Source organism: Triticum dicoccoides, chromosome 2B (assembly GCF_002162155.2).
Source record: "Triticum dicoccoides isolate Atlit2015 ecotype Zavitan chromosome 2B, WEW_v2.0, whole genome shotgun sequence".
NCBI lineage: Eukaryota > Viridiplantae > Streptophyta > Magnoliopsida > Poales > Poaceae > Triticum > Triticum dicoccoides.
This window is the reverse complement of record NC_041383.1, coordinates 698,095,276-698,122,761: the sequence shown is the minus strand read 5'-3', so window position 1 is coordinate 698,122,761 and position 27,486 is coordinate 698,095,276. Positions and strand designations below refer to the sequence as shown.

Sequence of the window (27,486 nt, the reverse complement as noted above, 5' to 3'; positions counted from 1 at the left end):
ATATTGCGCCGCACATTCACATATCACAAATTTCGATCCTCTAATCCATGGAATCCATGCACATCGGTCATACGTACAAATTATCCGAATTCCAAAGTTCGAAACAAAGCAAAGCAAATCATGGTTCAACAAATCGGACATGCCAAAATGAAATCAATGCCCAAGTGTGACAGATGATCTCGGATCACTGGTCGGGCGCCTGCTCCGAGCGGAATGCGTCGTGCTCCAGGCGGAATACATCCTGCTGTGCCTGCATCCGGGATGCCTGCTCTGCCTACATCCGACTGCCTCCTCCGCCTGCATCCGGACTACCTACTCCTCCTGCATCCGTGCTGCAGCCGTCCTCGCCGCCTCGTACTCCCTACGGTCATTGATCTCCTTCTTGTCCGCAAGCCACTTCTTCGCATGCTCATCCAAGAGGGTTTCACCTGCCAACATGATCCTCACATCTTCCGCGTCCCGTGCGAGTTGCAACCTCTCTTTCTCAAGCTCTATGTCGCCAAATGTATTCGCCTTCTCGAGTTCTCATTTGATCGCCACTTGTTGCTTCTCCAACTCGATCTCCTCCCTCTCAATTTCGAGCTTCTTTTCCGTCCTCTTCTGGTCCCACTCATCCTATCTTTCCTTTTGCGCATCCAACATGAGCTTGTACCTCTCCTCCTCCTTGTTCTCCCTCGACGTTCTCCGCCTTGCAAGTCGCAGCCAACGAAGTGACTCTGCCAACGGACGAGGCGGACTGCGTCTCCGTCGCGGCGGACTGGGTCGGGCTGGACGACATCTCCAGCGGTGGATCGGGAGCGGTGGTGAGGATTGGGAGCAGGGGCGGAGGACGGCGAGGGTCTAGGTGCGGGAAAGGTTGGAGGGTGGCGGGAGGAGGAGGAAGGTTTGATGGATTTGATGCAATTTGGGGTGGGGTCGGGCTGCCAGGTCCGACGTGGCGGGCGTGCCGGCCAGCCCGGACATTTGAGGTCCGTTTAAGGAGCCCGTCTGGATCGAAAAATCGTGACCGGTCAGTGACCGGACGGCCCGCGCGTGCGTATGAGGCGCCTGGCTATAGATGATCTTAATGTGAGCTCGGCAAAATAAGAGGGGTCTTGTGATGAAAACGGCTATAGTTGAGGGTGTTAAATACAAAATAAAATCACCAACCTTACGATGGAATGCAAAGGTTTAATGTGGCCGAGAAGTTTGTATGTGTGTGGAGTTGCATTTTCCACATTTGATCCAAATGATAAATATGGGCAATGCACCTATACTAACCTGATCAGGCCAGGCAAAATCATAGAGTGAAAATTCCAAGCTTAGCCCTGGACGACCCGAAACATTTGAACATCGCATTTTTTTCAAATAATTATATTTGGGATATTTAACTATAGTATTATTCTTATTTTTAAACTGAAATGATTTTTTAAACCACATTTTGAGCTTTGTTCGGCCTTTCGGGCTGGGCTTCGGGCGGGATAGGTCGAGTCCGAGACCAGCCGAGATGTTGGTCTCTTGGGCTGGGCTGCCCATGAACACTTCAAAGACCTAAGACCGGAACGAAGAAATATGGGCAAGGCAATGCACTTATATTTCAACATTGTCTCAAAAAAAAACTTATATTTCAACAGTCCAACATTTTGGAACGGAAGAATTCTGCTAGTTGCATTATCCTCATTTTTTGAGAACCTCGATCAATCGATTTTGCTGATCACACATCCGACCAGATATTTTCTGCGAAATCAGAGGCTGGCACGCAAAGCTGTCCACCGCACGGCAAGAGCGGTGTGCCATCTCAGGATTATCAGGGGCATAAGCGCATAGCATCATCAGGATTATATCAGATTATCAGCACGCCATCTGCCTTGGATTGGATCCATGGCTGGTGAAGCAGCGATCCATGGCGCAGCCACATCTGCACAAGCATTGCTTCTTCTGCTCCTCGTCCCACTCGTTCTACTGCTCGTCGGTGCGAAAACATGGAGCCGGAGGAGCAAGCAGCGGCTGACGACGTGGTGTGCCGGGCGGTGCTAGGGAGAAACCACCGCGACGATGGCAGGAACAAGCTGCTCCGCCAGCTGATCGACGTCAACATGTCGCTCCTGGGAGGGTTCAACGTTGAGGATTACTTCCCGAGCTTGGCAGTGGCGGACGTGTTCACCGGCATGGTGGTGTGCCCCAGGGCTAGGAGGGTTCGCAAGAGGTGGGACAAACTGCTCCACAAGCTCATCGACGAGCACGGGCGCCAGCGCGAGCAGGACGATGCCAGCGCAGACTTCATACACGTGTTGCTCGCCCAGCAGGAAGAGTACGGCCTCACCACAGACAACGTCAAGGCGATCTTGCTGGTAAATAGTACAGTGATTACTACTCCAATACTTCCGCAAAGCTGACAAATTAATCCATTCAGCGGTAATTTATTGGTACTGTAATTAACAGGACATGTTTGAAGCGGGGACAGAGACGACATATCTGGTGCTGGAATTCGCGATGGCAGAGCTGATGAACAACCCGCACGTCATGGCCAAACTGCAAGCGGAGGTGAGGAGGAGGCGTGCGCCAGCGGTGGCCGTAGGCAAGGACGAAGGAGATTTACAACAAGACGTGGTCACAGAGGAGGAGCTCGGCGACATGGCCTACCTGAAGGCCACCGTGAAGGAGACGCTGAGGCTGCACCCGCCGGTGCCGCTGCTCCTCCCCCACCTCTCGATCGCCGACTGCGAGGTCGACGGCTACGTGATCCCTGCCGGGACGCGGCTCATGGTCAACGCGTGGGCCCTCGCGAGGGACCCCGCGTCCTGGGAGGCGCCGGACGAGTTCGCGCCGGAGAGGTTTCTCCAGGGAGGCAGCGCGGCGGCGGTCGACAGCAAGGGAAAGGACTTTGAGTTTCTGTCGTTCGGGTCCGGGCGGAGGATCTGCCCCGGCATAAACTTCGCGAACACTGCCGTTGAGATGATGCTAGCGAACCTTATGTACCATTTCGACTGGGAGCTGCCGGCGGGGACGAAGGAGGTCGACATGAGTGAGGTGTTCAGCTTGTCGATCCGCCGTAAGGAGAAGCTCCTCGTTCCAACTCCAAGATCTTGCCGCGAGGAGTGAGGGGGTGCTTGTTGTTTCGAAAAAAACATTTAATTAGGTGTGTGCAATCAATCCGCATATGCTCCAAGACCTTACAAGATAATACATAAAAAGTCAGAAGCCACTATCTCACAACATTTGTCGATATTTCTATCAACTTAATGAAGGGGTGCAGATTATGTGCGCCGCGTACCTTGACCTCACAACAAAGCCCAACATCTAAAGGCGGAGGCCCCAACCAAGCCGCATTGCCGGTCTGGGGCACGCACCTGCTCGGCACACTCTTAGTGGTCACCGCACGTGCACGCTGCAGAAGCCGCCGCCACCATCTTCCATCGATCCATCTTCAGAGTAGGCGCTGACACATCGACCTTGCCAGACCCTGACGTGGACGCCACCACGACGCCAGACAGCGCCACCATCCTGCGCTCGTCCATCAACACGCGTCCACCGCTGATACCCGCCGTTGTCGATGTGCTAGATGCCATGCCGGTCTTCCTTCGCTAACACCACCTCCCGCCACTGGTCCCATCCCCTCCGCCCGCAGTTCCTCTAATCGAGCACACGAACACCCTAGGCGGCACCTTCAAGAAGGGCACGACAAACATAGTGTCGCCGCCCAATCTGAGGAGATTTTGGGTCTTCACCCGGGCATTTTGTCGGAGTACAGAGGAGGGACATCGACGACACCTGCAAGAAGGGTCGCCACCGCCGGGATGAGAGAGCCATCTAGAGTTTTGTTTTGTCTGAATCCACCTCTACCAGCCCCCACCAACGCACCGAGGCCGAGGACAAGACCGCAAGCCACCAAATGAAGCGGAAGAAAGTCTGCAATGGGGAGGAAATCCACCGCGAGCACCGCTGGCCGAGGGCGGCGCCGCCATGCCCATCGGGGCCACCGCACAGATCCCAGAGTTCTCCACGAGGACCGGAGCGACGAGATCTGCCGCCGGGTGACTAACGCCGCCGCCCAAGCCATCGTCGGGAGTTAGCCGAGCATCCCCTGGCACAGGCCTTGGTTCGTCACCACAACCCACCACCACCTCGCCACCACGCGCCATCGCCGGAGGCAAGAACCTGCGCCGCTAGCGACCCAGATCCAGGGAAGTGCCCCACATCACCCAAACTGGCAAGGAAGGGAAGAGAACCTCCGCCACCGCCGGGCTTTGCTCAGTGGCTTCCTCTAGCGGCGTCGGAGGGAAGAACGGGACCTTTGAGGCCCCGGGGACTAGGGTTCGGTGTCCGCCCGAGTCACCCAGGTGGGGGCGACGCGGGGCGTTCGTTTTTTTTACAACATGTATAGGGTATTCATGTGCATGAAATTTCAAGCCTAAAATTGGGCTTATACATAAAGAAAAGACATTTTAGCTATATTTAGTAACTTAGAGCATCTCTAGCCGATCCCTGAAAAATTAAGATTTTGAGTTTACTCTAAACTAGACCTAGCCAAAGTACTAGATCCTATAACAAAGTAAAACTTTTACTCCTCGGTCAAAATCCCCCCCCCCCACCCCCCCCACCCTGGCGCCTAAAAACACACATGAAAGATCGTGGATGTCGCCTAGAGGGGGGATGAATAGACGTTTTAAAATAATTACGGTAGAGGCTTGAACAAATGCGGAATAAACCTAACGGTTAATTTGTCAAGCACAAAACCTACAACAACTAGGCTCACCTATGTGCACCAACAACTTATGCTAAGCAAGATAAGTAACTATGTGATAGCAAGATATATGACAAAGAACAATATGGCTATCACAAAGTAAAGTGCATAAGTAAAGGGCTCGGGTAAGAGATAACCGAGGCACGCGGAGACGACGATGTATCCCGAAGTTCACACCCTCGCGGATGCTAATCTCCGTTTGGAGCGGTGTGAAGGCACAATGCTCCCCAAGAAGCCACTAGGGCCACGGTAATCTCCTCACGCCCTCGCACAATGCAAGATGTCATGATTCCACTAAGGGACCCTTGAGGGCGGTCACCGAACCCGTACAAATGGCAACCCTTGGGGGCGGTCACCGGTACCCGTCAAATTGCTCGGGGCAATCTCCACAACCTAATTGGAGACCCCGACGCTTGCCCGGAGCTTTACACCACAATGATTGAGCTCCGAACAACACCAACCATCTAGGGCGCCAAGGCACCCAAGAGGAACAAGCTCTAGAGTGTCCAAACACCCAAGAGTAACAAGCTCAAGGGTACCAAGCACCCAAGAGTAATAAGCTTCTCAACTTGTAACTTCCACGTATCACGTGGAGAACTCAAACCGATGCACCAAATGCAATGGCCAGGGCAGACGGAGTGCCCAAGTCCTTCTCTCCCAAATCCCACCAAAGCAACTAATGCTAGGGAGGAAAATGAGAGGAAGAATGAAAGAAGAACACGAAGAACTCCAAGATCTAGATCCAAGGGGTTCCCCTCACTTAGAGGAGAAAGTGATTGGTGGAAACATGGATCTAGATCTCCTCTCTCTTTTCCCTCAAGAACTAGCAAGAATCATTGGAGGGATTGAGAGTTAGCAAGCTCGAAGAAGGTCAACAATGGGGGAAGAACATGAGCTTAAGAGATAAGATTCAATGGGGAAGAAGACCCCCTTTTATAGGTGGGGGAAAATCCAACCGTTATGCTCACAGCCCGCATAGAGCGGTAGGCAAAACAACAGCGAGGAGGCAAAAGGCCAGTAGAACCGCCGGAGCGGTACTACCGCTCGACCTCACGGTACTACGCAAATGGTAGCGGTACTACTGCTTGCGAGCGGTACAAAAAAAAATACTTCTGTACCTACCTCCGCAGGACTTGGGATGAGTTTTTTGGTCCGGAGCGGTACTACCGCTGTAGGAGCCGCGGTAGGACTGCTCTGGAGCGCTAGTAAAAAATTACATCCGCTCCAATTCGCGGTAGTAACGCTGCAGCCTTTTCAAAACACCAAAACTGCCACAACTTTTGCAAGCGGACTCCGAATTTGATGAAACCAAGTTTGTTGAAAAGCTAGCGACAAGAGCTAACACAATCTTGAAAGAAATATCAATAAGAAGCAAAATAGAAAAGGCCCATAAGAAAAAGGTGAGAACCCTTCCTCGGATAAGACTGGTAAAACCTCCAACACCGAAAACATCATAGAAGACGCATGCGAACTCAGTTTTTGTTGAACTCAAGCTTGTCATCAAGATTACCATAAGCTCTAAGACTCACAAAGAGAACCAAACAAGAACCAAGAAACATGATGCAAGGATACAATGGTTTGAGCTCTCTACTAACGATACGATCAAGCTACCAACTTGAGAGCCCCCCTTGATAGTACGGCAAACGATCCTATAACCCGGTCTCCCAACTACCACCACGAGACCGGTAAAACAGAAAACCTATCAAGGGCAAACCTTTGCCTTGCACATGGTCCACTTGAGCTAGATGATGACGATCTTGACTCCCTCAAGTTGGACCACCTTTCTTGATTGCGTTAGCTCGATGAAGACTAGATGATTGCTCCCCCATAGTCCACTATGGGTGAGCCACTCTTCGGCACATCTTCACAAGTCCATTGACACCACAATGGATGGCAAGATTCAAGCACTTGATCTCGTCGTGATGCTCCACTTGAACTTGCACACGACAATCTTGATGACGACCACCACTTGATGTCATCCTTTCCATGGGTTGTATGATATTTTCCTCTTGACGCAAGCCCATGGTCACGTACCTAACCCCATATAGAACTCTCACATAGACCATGGGTTAGTACACAAAGTGTAATGAACAATGCTTTGTTGGAAATATGCCCTAGAGGCAATAATAAAATGGTTATTATTATATTTCCTTGTTCATGATAATTGTCTATTGTTCATGCTATAATTGTGTTATCCGGAAATCGTAATACATGTGTGAATACATAGACCGCAACATGTCCCTAGTGAGCCTCTAGTTGACTAGCTCATTTATCAATGGATGGTTATGGTTTCCTGACCATGGACATTGGATGTCATTGATAACGGGATCACATCATTGGGAGAATGATGTGATGGACAAGACCCAATCCTGAGCATAGCACAAGATCGTGTAGTTCGTTTGCTAGAGCTTTTCTAATGTCGAGTATCATTTCCTTAGACCATGAAATCGTGTAACTCCTGGATACTGTAAGAGTGCTTTGGGTGTACCAAACGTCACAACGTAACTGGGTGGCTATAAAGATATACTACAGGTATCTCTGAAAGTGTCTTTTGGGTTGACACGAATCGAGACTGGGATTTGTCACTCCGTATGACGGAGAGGTATCTTTGGGCCCACTCGGTAATGCATCATCATAAAGAGCTCAATGTGACCAAGTGGTTGGTCATGGGACCATGCATTACGGTACGAGTAAAGTGACTTGCCGGTAACGAGATTGAACGAGGTATTGGGATACCGGCGATCGAATCTCGGGCAAGTAACATACCGATCGACAAAGGGAATTGTATACGGGATTACTTGAATCCTCAACATCGTGGTTCATTCGATGAGATCATCGTGTAACATGTGGGATCCAACATGGGTATCCATATCCTGCTGTTGGTTAATGGCCGGAGAGCTGTCTCGGTCATGTCTGCGTGATTCCTGAACCCGTAGGGTCTACACACTTAAGGTTCGGTGACGCTAGGGTTGTAGAGATATTAGTATGCAGTAACCCGAAAGTTGTTTGGACTCCCGGATGAGATCCCAGACGTCACGAGGAGTTCCGGAATGGTCCGTAGGTAAATATTTGTATATAAGAAGTCCAGTTTCGGCCACCGGGAAAGTTTCGGGGGTCACCGGTATTGTACCGGGACCACCAGAAGGGTCCCGGGGGTCCACCGGGTGGGGCCATCTATCCCGGAGGGCCCCATGGGCTGAAGTGGGAAGGGAACCAGCTCCTGGTGGGCTGGTGCGCCCCCCTTGGGCCTCCCCCTGCGCCTAGGGTTGGAAACCCTGGGGGTGGGGGCGCCCCACCTGACTTGGGGGGCAAGTTCCCCCCTTTGGCCGCCGCCCCTCCCCTTGAGATTGGATCTCTAGGGGCCGGCGCCCCCCCTAGGGCCCCTATATAAAGAGGGGGGAGGGAGGGATGCGCAACCAAGCCCCTGGCGCCTCCCTCTCTCCCCGTAACACCTCTCCCTCTCGCTGAGCTTGGCGAAGCCCTGCCGAGATCCCCGCTACTTTCACCACCACGCCGTCGTGCTGTTGGATCTCCATCAACCTCTCCTTCCCCCTTGCTGGATCAAGAAGGAGGAGACGTCTCTCCCAACCGTACGTGTGTTGAACGCAGAGGTGCCATCCGTTCGGCGCTAGGATCATCGGTGATTTGGATCACGACGAGTACGACTCCATCAACCCCGTTCTCTTGAACGCTTCCGCTCGCGATCTACAAGGGTATGTAGATGCACTCCTCTCTCTCGTTGCTAGATGACTCCATAGATTGATCTTGATGATGCGTAGAAATTTTTTATTTTCTGCAATGTTCCCCAACAGTGGCATCATGAGCTAGGTCTATGCGTAGTTCCAATGCACGAGTAGAACACAAGATTGTTGTGGGCGTAGATTTTGTCAATTTACTTGCCACTACTAATCTTATCTTGTTTCGGCGGCATCGTGGGATGAAGCGGCCTGGACCGACCTTACACGTACGCTTAAGTGAGACAGGTTCCACCAACTGACATGCACTAGTTGCATAAGGTGGCTAGCGGGTGTCTGTCTCTCCCACTTTAGTTGGATCGGATTCGATGAAAAGGGTCATTATGAAGGGTAAATAGAAATTGGCATATCACGTTGTGGTTTTGACGTAGGTAAGAAACGTTCTTGCTAGAACCCTATTGCAGCCACGTAAAAACATGCAACAATAATTAGAGGACGTCTAACTTGTTTTTGCAGCATATGCCTTGTGATGTGATATGGCCAAAAGGATGTGATGAATGATATATATGTGATGTATGAGATTGATCATGTTCTTGTAATAGGAATCACAACTTGCATGTCGATGAGTATGACAACCGGCAGGAGCCATAGGAGTTGTCTTAATTATTGTATGACCTGCGTGTCATTGAATAACGCCATGTAATTACTTTACTTTATTGCTAAACCATTAGCCATAGTAGTAGAAGTAATCGTTGGCGTGACAACTTCATGAAGACACGATGATGGAGATCATAATGATGGATATCACGGTGTCATGTCGGTGACAATGATGATCATGGCGCCCCGAAGATGGAGATCAAAAGGAGCAAAATGATATTGGCCATATCATGTCACTATTTGATTGCATGTGGTGTTTATCATGTTTTTGCATCTTATTTGCTTAGAACGACGGTAGCAAATAAGATGATCCCTCATAATAATTTCAAGAAAGTGTTCCCCCTAACTGTGCGCCGTTGCGAAAGTTCGTTGTCTCGAAGCACCACGTGTTGATCGGGTGTGATAGATCCTAATGTTCACATACAATGGGTGTAAGCCAGATTTACACATGCAAAACACTTAGGTTGACTTGACGAGCCTAGCATGTACAGACATGGCCTCGAAACACAAGAGACCGAAAGTTCGAACATGAGTCGTATAGAAGATACGATCAACATGAAGATGTTCACCGATGATGACTAGTCCGTCTCACGTGATGATCGGACACGGCCTAGTTGACTCGGATCATGGATCACTTAGTTGACTAGAGGGATGTCTGTCTGAGTGGGAGTTCATTATGTAATTTGATTAGATGAACTTAATTATCATGAACTTAGTCTAAAATCTTTGCAATATATGTCTTGTAGATCAAATGGCTCATGCTAATGTTGCCCTCAACTTCAATGCATTCCTAGAGAAAGCCAAGCTGAAAGACGATGGCAGCAACTATACGGACTAGGTCCGGAACTTGAGGATCATCCTCATAACTGCCAAGAAAGCATATGTCCTAGATGCACCACTAGGTGAAGCACTCGTTTTCCCAGCAACTCAAGACGTTATGAACGCTTGGCAGTCGCGTAGTGATGATTACTCCCTGGTTCAGTGCGGCATGCTTTACAGCTTAGAACCGGGGCTCCAAAAGCGTTTTGAGTAGCACGGAGCATGTGAGATATTCCAAGAGCTGAAAATGGTTTTCCATGCTCACGCCCGGGTCGAGAGATATGAAGTCTCCGACAAGTTCTACAGTTGTAAGATGGAGGAGAATGGTTCTGTCAGCGAGCACATACTCAAAATGTCTGGGTTGCACAACTGCTTATCTCAACTGGGAGTTAATCTCCCGGATGACGCGGTGGTTGACAGAATCCTCCAGTCGCTCCCACCTAGCTACAAGAGCTTTGTGGTGAACTTCAATATGCAGGGGATGGTGAAAACCATTCCTGAGGTATATTCAATGCTGAAATCAGCGGAGGTGGAGATCAAAAAGGAACATCAAGTGTTAATGGTCAATAAAACCACTAGTTTCAAGAAAGGCAAGGGTAAGAAGAACTTCAAGAAGGACGGCAAGGGAGTTGCCTCGCCCGGTAAGCCAGTTGTCGGGAAGAAGCCAAAGCATGGACCCAAACCTGAGACTGAGTGCTTTTATTGCAAGGGAAGCGAACACTGGAAGCGGAACTGCCCCAAGTACTTAGCGGACAAGAAGGCCGACAACACCAAAGGTATATGTGATATACATGTAACTGATGTGTAGCTTACCAGTACTCGTAGTAGCTCCTGGGTATTCGATACCGGTACGGTTGCTCATATTTGTAACTCAAAACAGGAGCTGCGGAATAAGCGGAGACTGACGAAGGACGAGGTGGCGATGCGCGTCAGGAATGGTTCCAAGGTCGATGTGATCGCCGTCGGCACGCTACCTCTACATTTACCTATGGGTTAGTTTTAAACCTCAATAATTGTTATTTAGTGCCAGCTTTGAGCATGAACATTGTATCTGGATCTCGTTTAATACGAGATGGCTACTCATTTAAATCCGAGAATAATGGTTGTTCTATCTATATGAGAGATATGTTTTATGGCCATGCCCCGCTGGTCAATGGTTTATTCTTAATGAATCTCGAACGTGATGTTACACATATTCATAGTGTGAATACCAAAAGATGTAAGGTTGATAACGATAGTCCCACATACTTGTGGCACTGCCGCCTTGGTCACATTGGTGTCAAACGCATGAAAAAGCTCCATGTTGATAGACTTTTGGAGTCTCTTGATTACGAATCATTTGACACATACGAACCATGCCTCATGGGAAAAATGACCAAGACTCCGTTCTCTGGAACAATGGAGCGAGCAACCAACTTATTGGAAATCATACATACTGATGTGTGCGGTCCAATGAGCGTTGAGGCTCGCAGAGGCTATCGTTATGTTCTCACTCTCATTGACGACTTAAGTAGATATGGGTATGTCTACTTGATGAAACACAAGTCTGAGACCTTTGAAAAGTTCAAGGAATTTTAGAGTGAGGTAGAGAATCAACGTGACTGAAAGATAAAGTTCTTACGATCAGATCGTGGGGGAGAATATTTAAGTCACGAATTTGGTACGCACTTAAGGAAATGTGGAATCGTTTCACAACTCACGCCGCTTGGAACACCTCAGCGTAACGTGTGTCCGAACGTCGTAATCGCACTCTATTGGATATGGTGTGATCTATGATGTCACTTATCGATTTACCGCTATCATTTTGGGGATACGCTCTAGAGACAGCTACATTCACTTTAAATAGGGCACCGTCGAAATCCGTTGAGACAACACCGTATGAATTATGGTTTGGGAAGAAACCTAAGCTGTCGTTTCTAAAAGTTTGGGGATGCGATGCTTATGTCAAGAAACTTCAACCTAAGAAGCTCGAACCCAAGTCAGAAAAATGCGTCTTCATAGGATACCCTAAGGAAACCATTGGGTATACCTTCTACCTCAGATCCGAAGGCAAGATCTTTGTTGCCAAGAACGGGTCCTTTCTGGAGAAAGAGTTTCTCTCGAGAGAAGTAAGTGGGAGGAAAGTAGAACTTGATGAAGTATTGCCTCTTGAACCGGAAAGTAGCGCAGCTCAAGAAAATGTTTCTGTGGTGCCTGCACCGGATAGAGAGGAAGTTAATGATGATGATCAAGGTACTTCAGATCAAGTTGCTACTAAACTTCGTAGGTCCACAAGGACACGTTCCACACCAGAATGGTATGGCAACCCTGTCCTAGAAATCATGTTGTTAGACAACGGTGAACCTTCAAACTATGAAGAAGCAATGGCGGGCCCAGATTCCAACGAATGGCTTGAAGCCATGCAATCCGAGATAGGATCCATGTATGAAAACAAAGTATGGACTTTGACAGACTTGCCCGATGATCGGTGAGCGATAGAAAATAAATGGATCTTTAATAACAAGACGGACGCGGATGGTAATGTTACCATCTATAAAGCTCGACTTGTCGCTAAGGGTTATCGACAAGTTCAAGGGGTTGACTACGATGAGACCTTCTCACCTGTAGCGAAGCTTAAGTCCGTCTGAATCATGTTAGCAATTGCCGCATTCTACGATTACGCGATATGGCAAATGGACGTCAAAACGGCATTCCTTAACGGATTTCTTAAGGAAGAATTGTATATGATGCAGCCGGAAGGTTTTGTCGATCCTAAGAATGCTAACAAGGTATGCATGCTCCAGCGCTCCATCTATGGGCTGGTGCAAGCATCTCGGAGTTGGAACATTCGCTTTAATGAAATGATCAAAGCGTTTGGGTTTATGCAGACTTATGGAGAAGCCTGCGTTTACAAGAAAGTGAGTGGGAGCTCTGTAGCATTTCTCATATTGTATGTGGATGACATACTATTGATGGGAAATGATATAGAACTTTTGGACAGCATTAAGGCCTACTGGAATAAGTGTTTTTCAATGAAGGACCTTGGAGAAGCTGCTTACATATTAGGCATCAAGATCTATAGAGATAGATCGAGACAGCTCATAGGTCTTTCACAAAGCACATACCTTGATAAGATATTGAAGAAGTTCAATATGGATCAGTCCAAGAAGGGATTCTTGCTTGCAAGATGTGAAATTGAGCTCGGCTCAATGCCCGACCACGGCAGAAGATAGAGAAAAGATGAGTGTCATCCCCTATGCCTCGGCTATAGGATCTATTATGTATGACATACTGTGTACCAGACCTGATGTAAACCTTGCCGTAAGTTTGGTAGGAAGGTGCCAAAGTAATCCCGGCATGGAACACTGGACAACGGTCAAGAATATCCTGAAGTACCTGAAAAGGACTAAGGACATGTTTCTCGTTTATGGAGGTGACGAAGAGCTCGTCGTAAAGGGTTACATCGATGCTAGCTTCGACACAGATCTGGATGACTCTAAGTCACAAACCAGATACGTGTATATTTTGAATGGTGGGGTAGTAAGCTGGTGCAGTTGCAAGCAAAGCATCGTGGCGGGATCTACATGTGAAGCGGAGTACATGGCAGCCTCGGAGGCAGCACATGAAGCAATCTGGATGAAGGAGTTCATTACCGACCTAGGAGTTATTCCCAATGCGTCGGGGCCGATGACTCTCTTCTGTGACAACACTGGAGCCATTGCCCTTGCCAAGGAGCCCAGGTTTCACAAGAAGACCAGACACATCAAGCGTCGTTTCAACTCCATTCGTGAAAATGTTCAAGATGGAAACATAGATATTTGCAAAGTGCATATGGATCTGAATGTCGCAGATTCGTTGACTAAACCTCTTCCGCGAGCAAAACATGATCAACACCAGAACTCTATGGGTGTTCGATTCATCACAATGTAACTAGATTATTGACTCTAGTGCAAGTGGGAGACTGTTGGAAATATGCCCTAGAGGCAATAATAAAATGGTTATTATTATATTTCCTTGTTCATGATAATCGTCTATTGTTAATGCTATAATTGTGTTATCCGGAAATCGTAATACATGTGTGAATACATAGACCACAACATGTCCCTAGTGAGGCTCTAGTTGACTAGCTCGTTTATTAATGGATGGTTACGGTTTCTTGACCATGGACATTGGATGTCATTGATAACGAGATCACATCATTGGGAGAATGAGCATAGCACAAGATCATGTAGTTCGTTTGCTAGAGCTTTTCTGATGTCAAGTATCATTTCCTTAGACCATGAGATCGTGTAACTCCCGGGTACCGTAAGAGTGCTTTGGGTGTACCAAACGTCACAACGTAACTGGGTGCATATAAAGGTATACTATAGGTATCTCCGAAAGTGTCTGTTGGGTTGACACGAATCGAGACTGGGATTTGTCACTCCGTATGACGGAGAGGTATCTCTGGGCCCACTCGGTAATGCATCATCATAATGAGCTCAATGTGACCAAGTGGTTGGTCACGGGATCATGCATTACGGTACGAGTAAAGTGACTTGCCGGTAACGAGATTGAAAGAGGTATTGGGATACCGACGATCGAATCTCGGGCAAGTAACGTACCGATTGACAAAGGGAACTGTATACGGGATTACTTGAATCCTCGACATCGTAGTTCATTCGATGAGATCATCGTGGAACATGTGGGAGCCAACATGGGTACCCAGATCCCGTTGTTGGTTAATGGCCGGAGAGCTGTCTTGGTCATGTCTGCGTGATTCCCGAACCCGTAGGGTCTACACACTTAAGGTTCGGTGACGCTAGGGTTGTAGAGATATTAGTATGCGGTAACCCGAAAGTTGTTCGGAGTCCCGGATGAGATCCCGGTCGTCACGAGGAGTTCCGGAATGGTCCGGAGGTAAAGATTTGTATATATGAAGTCCAGTTTCGGCCACTGAGAAAGTTTCGGGGGTCACCGGTATTGTACCGGGACCACCGGAAGGGTCCTGTCCACCGGGTGGGGCCATCTATCCCGGAGGGCCCCATGGGCTGAAGTGGGATGGGAACCAACCCCTGGTGGGCTGGTGCACCCCCCTTGGGCCTCCCCCTGCGCCTAGGGTTGGAAACCCTGGGGGTGGGGGCGCCCCACCTGACTTGGGGGGCAAGTTCCCCCCTTTGCCCCCCTTGAGATTGGATCTCTAGGGGCCGGCGCCCCCCAGTGCCCCTATATAAAGAGGAGGGAGGGAGGGCTATGCAACCAAGCCCCTGGCGCCTCCCTCTCCCCCTGTAACACCTCTCCCCTCTCGCTGAGCTTGGCGAAGCCCTGCCGAGATCCCCGCTACTTCCACCACCACGCCGTCGTGCTGCTGGATCTCCATCAACCTCTCCTTCTCCCTTGCTGGATCAAGAAGGAGGAGACGTCTCTCCCAACCGTACGTGTGCTTAACGCGGAGGTGCCGTCCGTTCGGCGCTAGGATCATCGGTGATTTGGATCACGACGAGTACGACTCCATCAACCCCGTTCTCTTGAACGCTTCCGCTCGCGATCTACAAGGGTATGTAGATGCACTCCTCTCTCTCGTTTCTAGATGACTCCATAGATTGATTTTGGTGATGCGTAGAATTTTTTTATTTTCTGCAACGTTCCCCAACATGCTTACCATACCATGGGATCACTTGATCCCTCTCGGTACATCTTCTACGCTTTGTGAGTTGATCAATTTGATTCACTCTTGACTTAGTCTTGATCAACCTTGAATCTTTCCAACTCTCTTCATTTGGATGATGTCTTGAAGGTAAACATGAATGATCACACAATCTTCTTCTTCAAGACATGCTTGCAATAAGCTCAACACTCACATGACCAATCTTTGGATAATTCCTTAATAGCACCTTGGTCAACTCATAAACTCCTTGAAACCAACACATGGACTTCAAGAAAAGCCTATGGACAAATCCTTCAAATATAACTCAAGACAACCATTAGTCCATAGAGATTGTCATCAATTACCAAAACCAAACATGGGGGCACCGCACGTTCTTTCAACACGGCCCCCATGCTGCTGAGTAAAGTTATCCTTCTACCTTTACTCCTGTCTGCGCGGCTCCATCCTTCCTGGCGCCGCCTCCCCACGTGCTGCAGTCGCCACCAATGAACGCCGCCATCGCCGGAAAGGATAGCCAAGACTGTTTTGCCACCCCGTCGCCACCACCATGGGTGCGTCGCCACCAGAAACCACCCCCGCACCGCAACAAAAAAAATTAAGGATCAAAAATCTTTTCTAGCCCACCACACCGGCTATCACCACCGGTAAAGAGACCAGGAGGGTGGCCACTGACTCTCCAAGGATGGTAGGTCGCCCTTCCGCTGCTCCCGCCGGCGGCAAGTGACCTAGGAAACCGACGGCCGTGGTGTCGGCCCTCACCGAGGAGGCCACGAAGAAGACAGAGAATAAGGCTACTCCGGCCCCTCTTCCCTGTCCGGTGGCTCGTATGGTGTCTTCGGCCACCCATACGGCTACTGCTTCGTTGCATCCAGCTACCTCAGTCGACAAAAAGAGCTGCGACCGCCAAGTGCTCGAGGAAATGCCTACGAGGTAAAAAAAATCATTTCAGCTAATGTTTTTTGCAATGATTGTTGGTGGCCGATGATGATGGAGTTTATTGTTGTTGTTGTTGTTGTCATAGTGCAGAGATGAACACGGCCGAATCTTGGCGTCTTTAGAGGTGTCTCATATGCTTGGGCTTGATTATCTCAATTATGATTCGGTGTGGGATGAGTTCAAGATGTTGGAGGACGAGAAATGAAAATCCAAGTTGGTGGCCGAAGAGAGAAAGTTGAAGAAGTAGGAGCGTAGGCTTGCATTTGAGGAGAGACTTCAGTATGCCAAGAAAGCCAAAGTCATGCTATCATGTTCGTGAGCCCAACCACAATGGATGATACCGTAAGAAAGTATTGGGAACTAACTCGTGCGAGATCTTTACCTCAATAGAGGTCTCTCTTCGTAATGGTTGTGGTGGTGGTGGCAGCGGCCGAGAGGGTGGTGGCGGTTATGTGGGCTGATAGGATGGTGGTGATGATGATGGCGAGCATGTGTATGGTGGTGGTGCTGGTGATTTCTTTGGTAAGGAAGGTGTTTGAGTTCGTGCTCGTGCATGCCATTGGTTAGCCTCGATCCGATCCGCAACATAAAACATGCTATGTTGTGATGATTTTGGATCAAACTTGACCGGTGAAGTGATGCATTTATGTTTATGAATGGTTTATATGTAGCATGTTTATCTTCAAAAATTTGAATGCTTGATGATATATTGTGTAAGTGTTTGAAGTTCATGTGGCTAGGATAGAAAAACTTATGCTATTTTTTTTACTTCACTAAATTGAGGGAATCGGATAGGGACGACCACTTATAAAGAAGTAAATTTTACTCCACTGACTTTATTTTGCTATTTACTTTTCTATTGTTTAGGGGATCGGCTAGAGATGCTCTTAGTAATCAAATTATACTATTTTTGCTAGCCACATGGTTTTCTTGTGGTGACATTCATGTTGATTTCGTCTTGGTGAAATGTGCGAGCTCTGTTTGGATGCGGAGTATTTATGAACTAACGTTTGTTCATTTGATGCGTATGTTACTTTAGGTTGAGTATGGTCTGTCTGCGCATGCTACTGCTAAAGTAATTTTCAAAAGAAGTTTCATATCTTTTTAGAATTTTTTTTTCATTGAGGTAATACATCAGTGATGTTTGAACTTGCCATGGATGTTTAGTTTAGTGCTCAAACTTGAAAAATACGCCCAACTATTTACAAAACTTGACACAAACGTGCGAATACGATGCTAATTCCATCCGTATACGTAAAGTGTGCCGACATGGCATGGGAACCACTTATAAATACGAAACAGAATTGTTTGGATATATGATATTTCTCCATGGCTAGTGGGCCCCGTCTATCAGGGAAATTAAACTGAAAAATGGTGCCAGACAGGAATTGATCGGGTTACCTGCTTGTCCTGACCACAACGCCAACAGTCTTATTATGCAGTCTAGCCCCTGAAGCTTAATGGATTTTTTTAAACAACCCTGAAGCTTAATGTAGTTTTTTTTGAGGGGTTCAAGCTTAATGTAGTGTAAGATATAACGGATGCAGTACTTAAATGGGCAGCACTCAGTGCGGCCCATTTAGCACACGTTTTTTCTTTTTGTTAAAAGAAAAAAGTACGTAAATAATAATCCTAATAATAAGTTACATTATAATATTCATGTGTAATTAGTAATTACCTCGTGGTAAACAAATATTCGCATGCACATATTATTTGTAAAAATGTCCATAAACAAGGCCACACCGTCGGTTACAAATATTTGTGGTACATAAATAATAAGCTCATGGTACACAAATATTCGTGTGCACACAAAATAAATATATAAAGACATGCAAAAAAATAGCATCCTAAAAAATGTTCCTGTATTGTTTTGAAATATTCACATATTATTTAGCACTATTTTAAATATAATCCATGAAGGTTTAAAAATTTTACTTAATACAAAAATTTAAAATATAAGGCGATGGATAAATTTAAAAAAAATGTAAATAACAAAATTTCTAGTGAATAATATTTTTCACATGCATGGCTTATATTTAAATAATACGTGAACAGTTTAAAAATTAAAGCACATTTTTGGAAGATTTTTAGTTTAGTTTTATGCAGAGTATTTCTAACATGAATAGTTGAATTTATTTGTATTACTGTCATTATAATTTACAGTATGTTTACATTTTTTAAAGCAAAATTAACAAGCTGCTGGTAAGCGTGGTGGCCAGCAGGCTGCTTGATAGCTCGAGGTGTCAGGTTCAAGTCCTGCCTGGGCTATTTTTTTTATTTTAATTTCCCTGACAACCAGGACCCATTATATTTTAATTTCCCTGACAACCGGGACCCATTAGTCATTGAGACGTATATAGTATTATAGTAATTTTATGTTTCTTATTTATAAGTGGGCCCCATACCACATATGAAGGAAATATGCCCTAGAGGCAATAATAAAGTTATTATTTATTTTCTTATTTCATGATGAATATTTATTATTAATGTTAGAATTGTATTAACCGGAAACTTAGTACATGTTTGAATACATAGACAAAACATAGTGTCCCTAGTATGCATCTACTTGACTAGCTCGTTAACCAAAGATGGTTAAGTTTCCTAACCATAAACATGTGTTGTCATTTGATGAACGGGATCACATCATTAGGAGAATGATGTGATGGACATGACCAATCCGTTAGCTTAGCATTATGATCGTTACAATTTCATCGCTATTGCTTTCTTCATGACTTATACATGTTCCTCAGACTATGAGATTATGCAACTCTTGGATACCAGAGGAACACTTTGTGTGCTATCAAACGTCACAACATAAATGGTGATTATAAAGATGCTCTACAGGTGTCTCCGAAGGTGTTTGTTGGGTTGGTATAGATCGAGATTAGGATTTGTCACTCCGTGTTTCGAAGAGGTATCTTTGGGCCCTCTCGGTAATGCTCATCGCTATAAGCCTTGCAAGCAATGTGACTAATGAGTTAGTTGCGGGATGAAGTATTACAGAACGAGTAAAGAGACTTGCCGATAACGAGATTGAACTAGGTATGATGATACCGATGATCGAATCTCGAGCAAGTAACATACCGATAACAAAGGGAACAACGTATGTTGTTATGCGGTTTGACCGATAAAAATCTTCGTAGAATATGTAGGAGCCAATATGAACCTATGTTTCGCTATTGGTTATTGACCAGAGATGTGTCTCGGTCATGTCTACATAGTTCTCGAACCCGTGGGGTCCGCACGCTTAATGTTCAATGACGATTTATGTTATGAATTATGTGTTTTGATGACCGGAGTTTGTTTGGAGTCCCGGATGAGATCACGGACGTGACGAGGAGTCTCAAAATGGTCGAGACATAAAGATTGATATATTGGACCATGTTATTCGGACACCGGAAGTGTTCCGGGTGGTTTCGGGTAAAAACGGAGTGCCGGAGGGGTTAGCGGAACCCCTAGGGGAACTAATGGGCCACCATGGGCCTTAGTGGAGAGAGAGGAGGGCCACCAGGGCAGGCCGCGCCGGGGTTCCTATATGGCGCGCAGGTCGCCACCTAACACTGTAGCGCGTACCCCCCCTGCGTATTTCCTTTCGTTATTAGGCCGGCCCAGTTCGCTCTTCTCCGGTTCTGTCGATTTTGGGAAGGTTGTAGAACCTTTCTAGAAATGGTTTTTTTGTTTTCTATGTTTTCTATACTGTTTTTTTGTTTTCCTATTCTTTTAATTTTTCTTTCGTTATTTGTTTTCTTCTTTTATTTTTATTTTTTGTTTTTTCTTTCCCTTACTCTATTTTTTTCTTCTTCACTTTTTTATTATTTTTGGCATTTTTTGTTTTGAATATGTTAAGCACTTTTTTGTTAATCGAATTCAAAAAATGTTCAGCAATCCAAAAACTGTTCATCCAATTCAATTTTTTGTTCATCGGATTTAAAAAATGTTCATGAAAATTGAAAAGTCGTTCATCAAACTAAAAAATGTTCATCAACTTTCATTTTTTCCATTGAATTTGCTTGTTCATCAGATTCAAAAAATGTTCATCACATTCAAAATTTGTTCACTCAATTAAAATTTGTCCATCGAATGCGAATTTTGTTCATAATTTTTTCCAAAAGAATTCTCTAACACAACTTTTGTTCTTCAAATTTAAAAAAATTGTTCATCAAATGCCAAATTTGTTCATCGGTGGTCAAAATATGTTCATCAAATTCAAAAAAGAGTTCATTCTTTGGAATCATGAACATTTTTTACAAACACGTGAACATTTTTTCGAATTCTTGAACTTTTTTTGAACCATGAACATTATCTTAAATTCAATATATTTTTGTAATCATGAACATTTTTTGCAAATTCGTGAACATTTCGCGAATGCATGAACTTTTTTTGAAATCATGAACATATTTTAAATTCCTGAACATTTTTAAATTTGTGAACATTTTCTCTAATCATGAACATTTTTTGCAAATTCTTGAATATCTCGCTAATGCATGAACTCTTTTTGAAATCATGAACATTTTTTAAAATTCGTGACCATTTTTTGAATTCCCGAGCATATTTTTGAAATAATTATTTTTTGGAAATCATGATTTTTTTCAAAATTATGAACTTTTACTGGTTTTTAGAAGCTGTTTGATATCCTAAATTATTGAAAAAAAGAAAACGAAAAGATAAAAAAACAGGAGCGTGTCCGCCGCACATGGGTCGGCCCAGAAGGGCGCGAAGGGGGGAGCGGGGGTGTGCGCCCGCTGCGTTTTCAGCACGTGGCGCGCCATATAGGAGCTCCCAGGCCGCCCCCCCTAGCAGTCCGAATTGGACAAGGGAAAGGGGGGGGGGGCTTTCCTACTCCCTCTCCCTCTCCTTCCTTCCCCCTCTCTTCCTTGTAGAGGGATCCTACTAGGACTAGTAGTCCTAGTAGGACTCCCTCTCCTTGGCGCGCCCCCTAGGGCCGGCCGGCCTCCCCTCCCTCCTTTATATACGGGGGCAGGGGGCACCCTAGAAGACACAAGTTTCTCTTAACTGTGTGCGGTGCCCCCCTTCACAGTTACACACCTCGATCATACCATCGTAGTTCTTAGGCGAAGCCCTGCGCCGGTAACATCATCATCACCGTCGCCACGCCGTCGTGCTGACGGAACTCACCCTCGTCCTCAACTGGACCAAGAGCACGAGGGACGTCATCGAGCTGAACGTGTGCTGAACACGGAGGTGCCGTACGTTTGGTACTTGGATCGGTTGGATCGCGAAGACGTTCGACTACATCTACCGCGTTAACTAAATGCTTCCGCTTTCGGTCTACGAGGATACGTGGACACACTCTCCCCTCTCGTTGCTATGCATCTCCTAGATAGATCTTGCGTGATTGTAGGAATTTTTTGAAATTACTGTGTTCCCCAACAACATCAGCCACATACACTGCCACATCAGTGCATTTTACGTAGATGGGATTAGCACCGTATTTGCACTGTCGTGCCAAGTTTTAGAACTTGTTCAACATATTATTTAACTTTAGGCACTAAAATGAACAACATAGCAAGTTCAAGTACCACTGGTGCATTTACCTCTTAAAAAATCTTCCAAACATTCGGTGACATTAAAAAATATATTTATTCAAAGATTATCAATTATCTTCTCACCTTTTAATGTTTCAAAATGATTTTACAAACTAATTCATAAACATTGATATAAGTACAAAACAATTGCATACATTTCCATTGTGTTTCAATTATTATAGTCATGTTTTAATCAATTTTAGAAACATTTCATATACATACAAAAAAATCATTGTTTAAGAATAATTTGTAGATATAATAAATACATTTCCCTCTATATATTTGAGTTGTCCAATCACATTTTAATCATTGTTTGGGACCTTCCATAGGCATTACACACAAAATTTAGTTATTTCACATATATTTCAGTATTTTAGTGATTTTAAAAATAATCATGAAACTTGCATTTTGTAAATTAATTTGAATACAAAATTAGAAATTATCTTCACTTATTTTAAGTCTTCCTTTTTTGCGGGGAAAGCAGGTAAAGTATTTGATTCCTGGATTTATCAAGAAAAATATTTTAAAAATTAATAGGTTTATATACTTTCAGAAGAGTAATGCTACACACACGGGGACTTTACGGGCTAATTATAGATTGATGGTTGTGATTTAGTTAAGTAGGGCGGGCCCCACCACTTAAAATCTGGGGGGGGGGGGGGGCACAATTAGATTAGCGCACGTCTTCACCCCATAAAAGTCCATTGGAATTTGCCCATGAATGTAGTATTACCGTTTTCAGAATGTCTTTTATGGAAGGCCGTAGATTCCAAATATTTTATCAATAAACTTCTACCAGACCCAAAATCATTCAAACATATAAAGGTTATTTTCAAAAAAGTTTCAAAAGAAATTTGATATCTTTGTGACAGTTTTTGATTCTTAAATTTTCAATTAGTTGAGTGAGGTTACAAAAAATATATCTTATTCCAATATTTTAAATATTTTTTAATTTTTGAAAGACCTTATAAATAAATTAATGACCATACGTTAAGTACAACAATTCATAATATATTTCCATCGGATTTTAATTATTACAGTCATGTGTCAATCAATTTTATAAACATGTCATGCAGGCACCAAAAATATTATTGTTTCAGAACAACTTGCAGATATAATTATTACATTGTACACAGTTTTATTGCTCAGCCACATGTTAATCATTTCTGGAACATTCCAAAGACATCTCACACAATTGTTTTTATTATTTAATACTAATCTCTATAATTTTAGTTGCATTAAAAAATGCAAAACTTGCATTTCAGTTTTTTAGAATTAAGTTTGTAACAGAAATTGAAAATTATTTCAAATTATTTCAAGTCTTTCTTTTGCCGGGAAATTCGTTGAATCCTTCGAATCCGGGGTTGTGTTAAGAAACAATTTTAAAATTAATTGATGTAGTTTCGGCATTTACCAGATGGGCCCCGTCCTGTGAATACCGAAAATATCTGGTATATCATTGATATATGCCTTCTTTTTGAACCAAAGGGGTCGCCCCCCACCTCATTTTTATTGAAAAACGAGGCAAACAGAACAACCAAACTGTTCACAGCGTTCAGGCCGTGCCAAAGTAGCTGTGTCAGATATGATTCCCTTACAACTATTCACTTGTAAAGAAATATAAGAGTGTTTAGATCATTTACAGAGGGGAAGTAGATAGTAAGCTGACACAAATCTCCTTGAAACCCCTCGCACATGCACGCAGGCTGGGGGAAGAAACAGAACGAAAACAATCGGGATACTCATCAAGAAACATCGCAGCAGGCTAGAACATTGATATGTGCCTTGTATTGGAACGTTGCTAAAAGAGCTCACTAGTCTCAAAGCAGGTGTGCATTTTTTCGAAAAGGAAAGCAGGTGTGCATGGTCTCTACATAGCATAGTCCCCGCCTTGAGATGTTCTTCCGATCCATCAGTTTACGAATACAGATAAAACACGGCGTGTAAACCAAAGAATGTTTTCTTGGAGAGTTCCTGTCGTGACCTGACCTCCTCTTATCAATAAGCTTGCTCTGGCCAACGGAGCCACCCCAGCAACAAGAACACGCCATGGCTGCCTACGACGCAAGGATCCATATCTTGCTCGTGCTATCCTGTGGTTTCTACCTCGCATCTCACGCCGCCGCACCGGCATCCATCGACTGCAGCGGGTGGGATGCCTCCGATGTGATCTCTTGCGATGATGCCTTTCTTGCAATGGGAACCCACATGGGCCGATTGAGTTTCACTGACTATATGTTGTGCATTATGGATGAGGAGACTCGGGATCCTCGCTTCAGGCGACTCAGGCGACCAGTTAACTGCAGAGCCAGGTTATTATCTGATCTCACTTCCGCGTTTGTTGAATACGAACTTGGAACTAGGCTTCTTTCTGAGAGCATGGGTGGAATATACGTCCGTAGAGCCATGACCACGAGGAAGAAACGGCCTGTTGGGGTCCGCGGGAAGATCGCGTCATCGTGGTTGATGCGAGCAGCAGTGATTGGGTCGCCTTTGCTGGCCTTGATATGCACCGTGCCACCCCTTGTGCTGTCCTGCGTACCCAGAAAGAGGACGCGGCAGAGCACATCGGCTGTGGAACTCGGGCGAGGATTGGCACCTAGGCAGTTTCGCTACAGTGAGCTTGTCGCCGCGACGGCCAATTTCGCCGAGGACAGAGAGATCGGAAGAGGGGGGTTCGGTCCGGTGTACAGAGGCTACTTGAGTGACCAAGATCGTTATGTGGCCATCAAGGCGCTCTCGCAGGAGCAGACGATCGTGCAGGGGCGCAAGTTGTTTGAGGCAGAGGTCAACATCATGAGCCGGCTTAGGCACCGCAACATCGTCCAGCTCGTCGGCTCGTACCGTGGCCGGAAACGACTAGCGATTGTCTACGAGCTCGTCTCCGGAGGCAGCCTTGACACCCATCTCTACAGTCCTGACAGACGCTTAACGTGGCCAGAGAGGTACTTCTCCTTGTGCATCCACCAATCTTATCTGAAAATGTAAGGTTTTATATCCAAGCTCCGTCCTGTAATTGAACACTACCACTCCAGGTACAAGATCGCGCTCGGCCTGGGCTCTGCCTTGCGGTACCTCCACACGGAGTGCGAGCAGTGCATTGTGCACGGCGACATCAAACCCGCAAACGTGATGCTCGACGCGTCGCGCGACGCCAAGCTCGGCGACTTCGGGCTAGCGAGGCTCGTCGACCACGGAGCCGAGCCACGGACAACGCAGTTCGTCGCGGGAACCCTCGGGTATATCGACCCGGAGTTCCTCGGCAGCGGCAAGCCGAGCGCCGATTCCGACGTGTACAGCTTCGGCGTTGTGCTCCTCGAGATCGCATGCGGTCAACGGCCGACGTCGAGGCGGCCGGATCAACCCTCGGCCGCGCTGCTGGCGTCGGTCCGTGGCATGTACCACCGGAACCGGATCGTCGACGCGGCAGACCGGAAGCTGAATGGCGAGTTCGACAGGCTGCAGATGGAGCGTCTGCTCGTGACAGGGCTGTGGTGCGCGCACCACGACCCGTTGCAGCGGCCGTCCGTTGCGGAGGCCATGGATGTGCTACGATCTGCAAACGCCAAGTTGCCCGTGCTAGCAGAGATGAGTGGTGCTGGGGAGGTTCGGTCTTTGGAGGCACAAGCTTATGGCGATGTGTCTGCCGAGAGCTCTGCTTATTTAACAACTGAAAGTGCGTCCCTTATGACCGATGATTCAGGGCACTCCCAATGCATCATATGCTAAGCTATATCATACTGTACTAGAGGATATACGCGCGCTTGCGCTGCGCCAAGAATAGGTACGTCCGATCGATCGGTGTGTATTCTCAGGGCATCGTCAATTGCCAAGTTATGCACGTGTATCAAAGAAAAACAAGGGCTAATAATGATGTGCTTTGAATATAAAATAGCAGAAGTGGTGAGGTACGGCTACATAAAAACCATCCACACGAAAAAGCTAGATGGGGTTGTTCTTAAAATGAATTTCGAGAAAGCGTACGACAAAGTCAAATGGCGCTTCCTTCAACAGGCCTTACGCATGAAGGGTTTTGATGAAGCTTGGCGACGCCAGGTAGAATCCTTCACGCAAAAAGTGAGTGTTGGAATTAAAGTGAATGACGATATAGGTCATTATTTCCAGATACACAAAGGCCTGAGGCAAGGTGATCCAATGTCTCCTATTTTGTTCAACATTATGGTTGACATGTTGGCAATTCTCATAGGAAGGGCAAAGGAGGCCGGTCAGGTGGGTGGCTTGGTGCCTCATCTAGTTGATGGGGGTGTGTCCATTCTGCAGTATACAATCATCTTTATGGAGCATGACTTGGCAAAAGCGAGAAATATGAAGCTGGTGTTATGCTTATTTGAACAATTGACCGGATTAAAGATTAACTTTCATAAAAGCGAGTTGTTCTGCTTTGGTAGAGCCAAGAAGGAACAAGAGGCTTATAGGCAATTGTTTGGATGTGAATTAGGGGCTTTACCTTTTACTTACCTAGGTATACCCATTCACCATCGTAAGCTAACAAACAGAGAGTGGAAATGCATCGAAGATCGGTTTGAGAAAAAACTTAGTTGCTGGAAGGACAAAATCATGTCTTATGGAGGCCGGTTGATTCTTATCAATTCGGTGCTTACGAGTATGCCGAAGTTCCTACTATCTTTCTTCGAAGTTCCAGATGGGGTTAGGAAAAGGCTGGACTTTTACCGATCAAGATTTTTTTGGCAGAGTGATGAACTAAAGAGAAAGTACCGACTCGCCAAATGGGATATCATCTGTAGACCAAAGGACCAAGGGGTCTGGGTATGAGAATTTTGAGGTCAAGAACAGATGCCTTCTCAGTAAGTGACTGTATAAGTTATTAGTTGAGACTGACGCAACGTGGGCACAGGTTCTCTGTAACAAGTATCTGCAGTCCAAGACTTTGTCACGGGTGACAGTGAGACCAACTGATTCGCCGTTTTGGAAGGGGCTTATGAGAGTTAAGGTAGCCTTCTTTGATAGAACAAAGTTTATAGTCGGTAATGACAACAATACCCGTTTCTGGGAGGATACTTGGCTTGGTGATACGCCATTGGCTCTCCAGTACCTGTCCCTATATCGTATTGTTCAACGACGTGATGCGCTAGTTGCAACGATTATGCAGTCCATTCCCCTTAATATCCAGTTTTGGAGGGTGCTTTTTGGTGATAGGTGGGAAGCATGGCTTCATTTGGTGAGTAGACTGATGGAGGTTCAGTTAGCTCATCAGCCCGATCAGTTGTGTTGGAAACTTACTAGGTCTGGAGAATTTATGGTTAAGTCGATGTATATCGATGTCATTAACTCTAGTGTCATTCCTAGTTCCAAACATGTTTGGAAAGTAAAAGTTCCTTTGAAGATTAAAGTGTTTATGTGGTTTGTACATAAACAAGTCATTTTAACAAAGGACAACTTGGTTAAGCGCAATTGGACAGGATCTACTAGGTGTAGTTTCTGTGATCGGGACGAGACCATTAA

The 27,486-nt window shown here is 45.9% G+C and overlaps 2 protein-coding genes across 2 annotated transcripts; both read left to right on the top strand.

The window, feature by feature from the left end:
* The first annotated feature begins 1,835 nt into the window (after positions 1-1,835).
* On the top strand, positions 1,836-3,159 carry LOC119368373 (indolin-2-one monooxygenase-like). The gene is made up of 2 exons (XM_037633656.1): positions 1,836-2,330; positions 2,422-3,159. Exons 1-2 carry the CDS (start codon positions 1,962-1,964, stop codon positions 3,079-3,081), a joined length of 1,029 nt encoding a protein of 342 aa, XP_037489553.1. The 5' UTR covers positions 1,836-1,961; the 3' UTR covers positions 3,082-3,159.
* A 20,892-nt stretch (positions 3,160-24,051) lies between these two features.
* On the top strand, positions 24,052-25,731 carry LOC119361165 (probable kinase CHARK). The gene is made up of 2 exons (XM_037626509.1): positions 24,052-24,947; positions 25,038-25,731. Exons 1-2 carry the CDS (start codon positions 24,052-24,054, stop codon positions 25,729-25,731), a joined length of 1,590 nt encoding a protein of 529 aa, XP_037482406.1.
* The last annotated feature ends 1,755 nt before the right edge of the window (positions 25,732-27,486 follow it).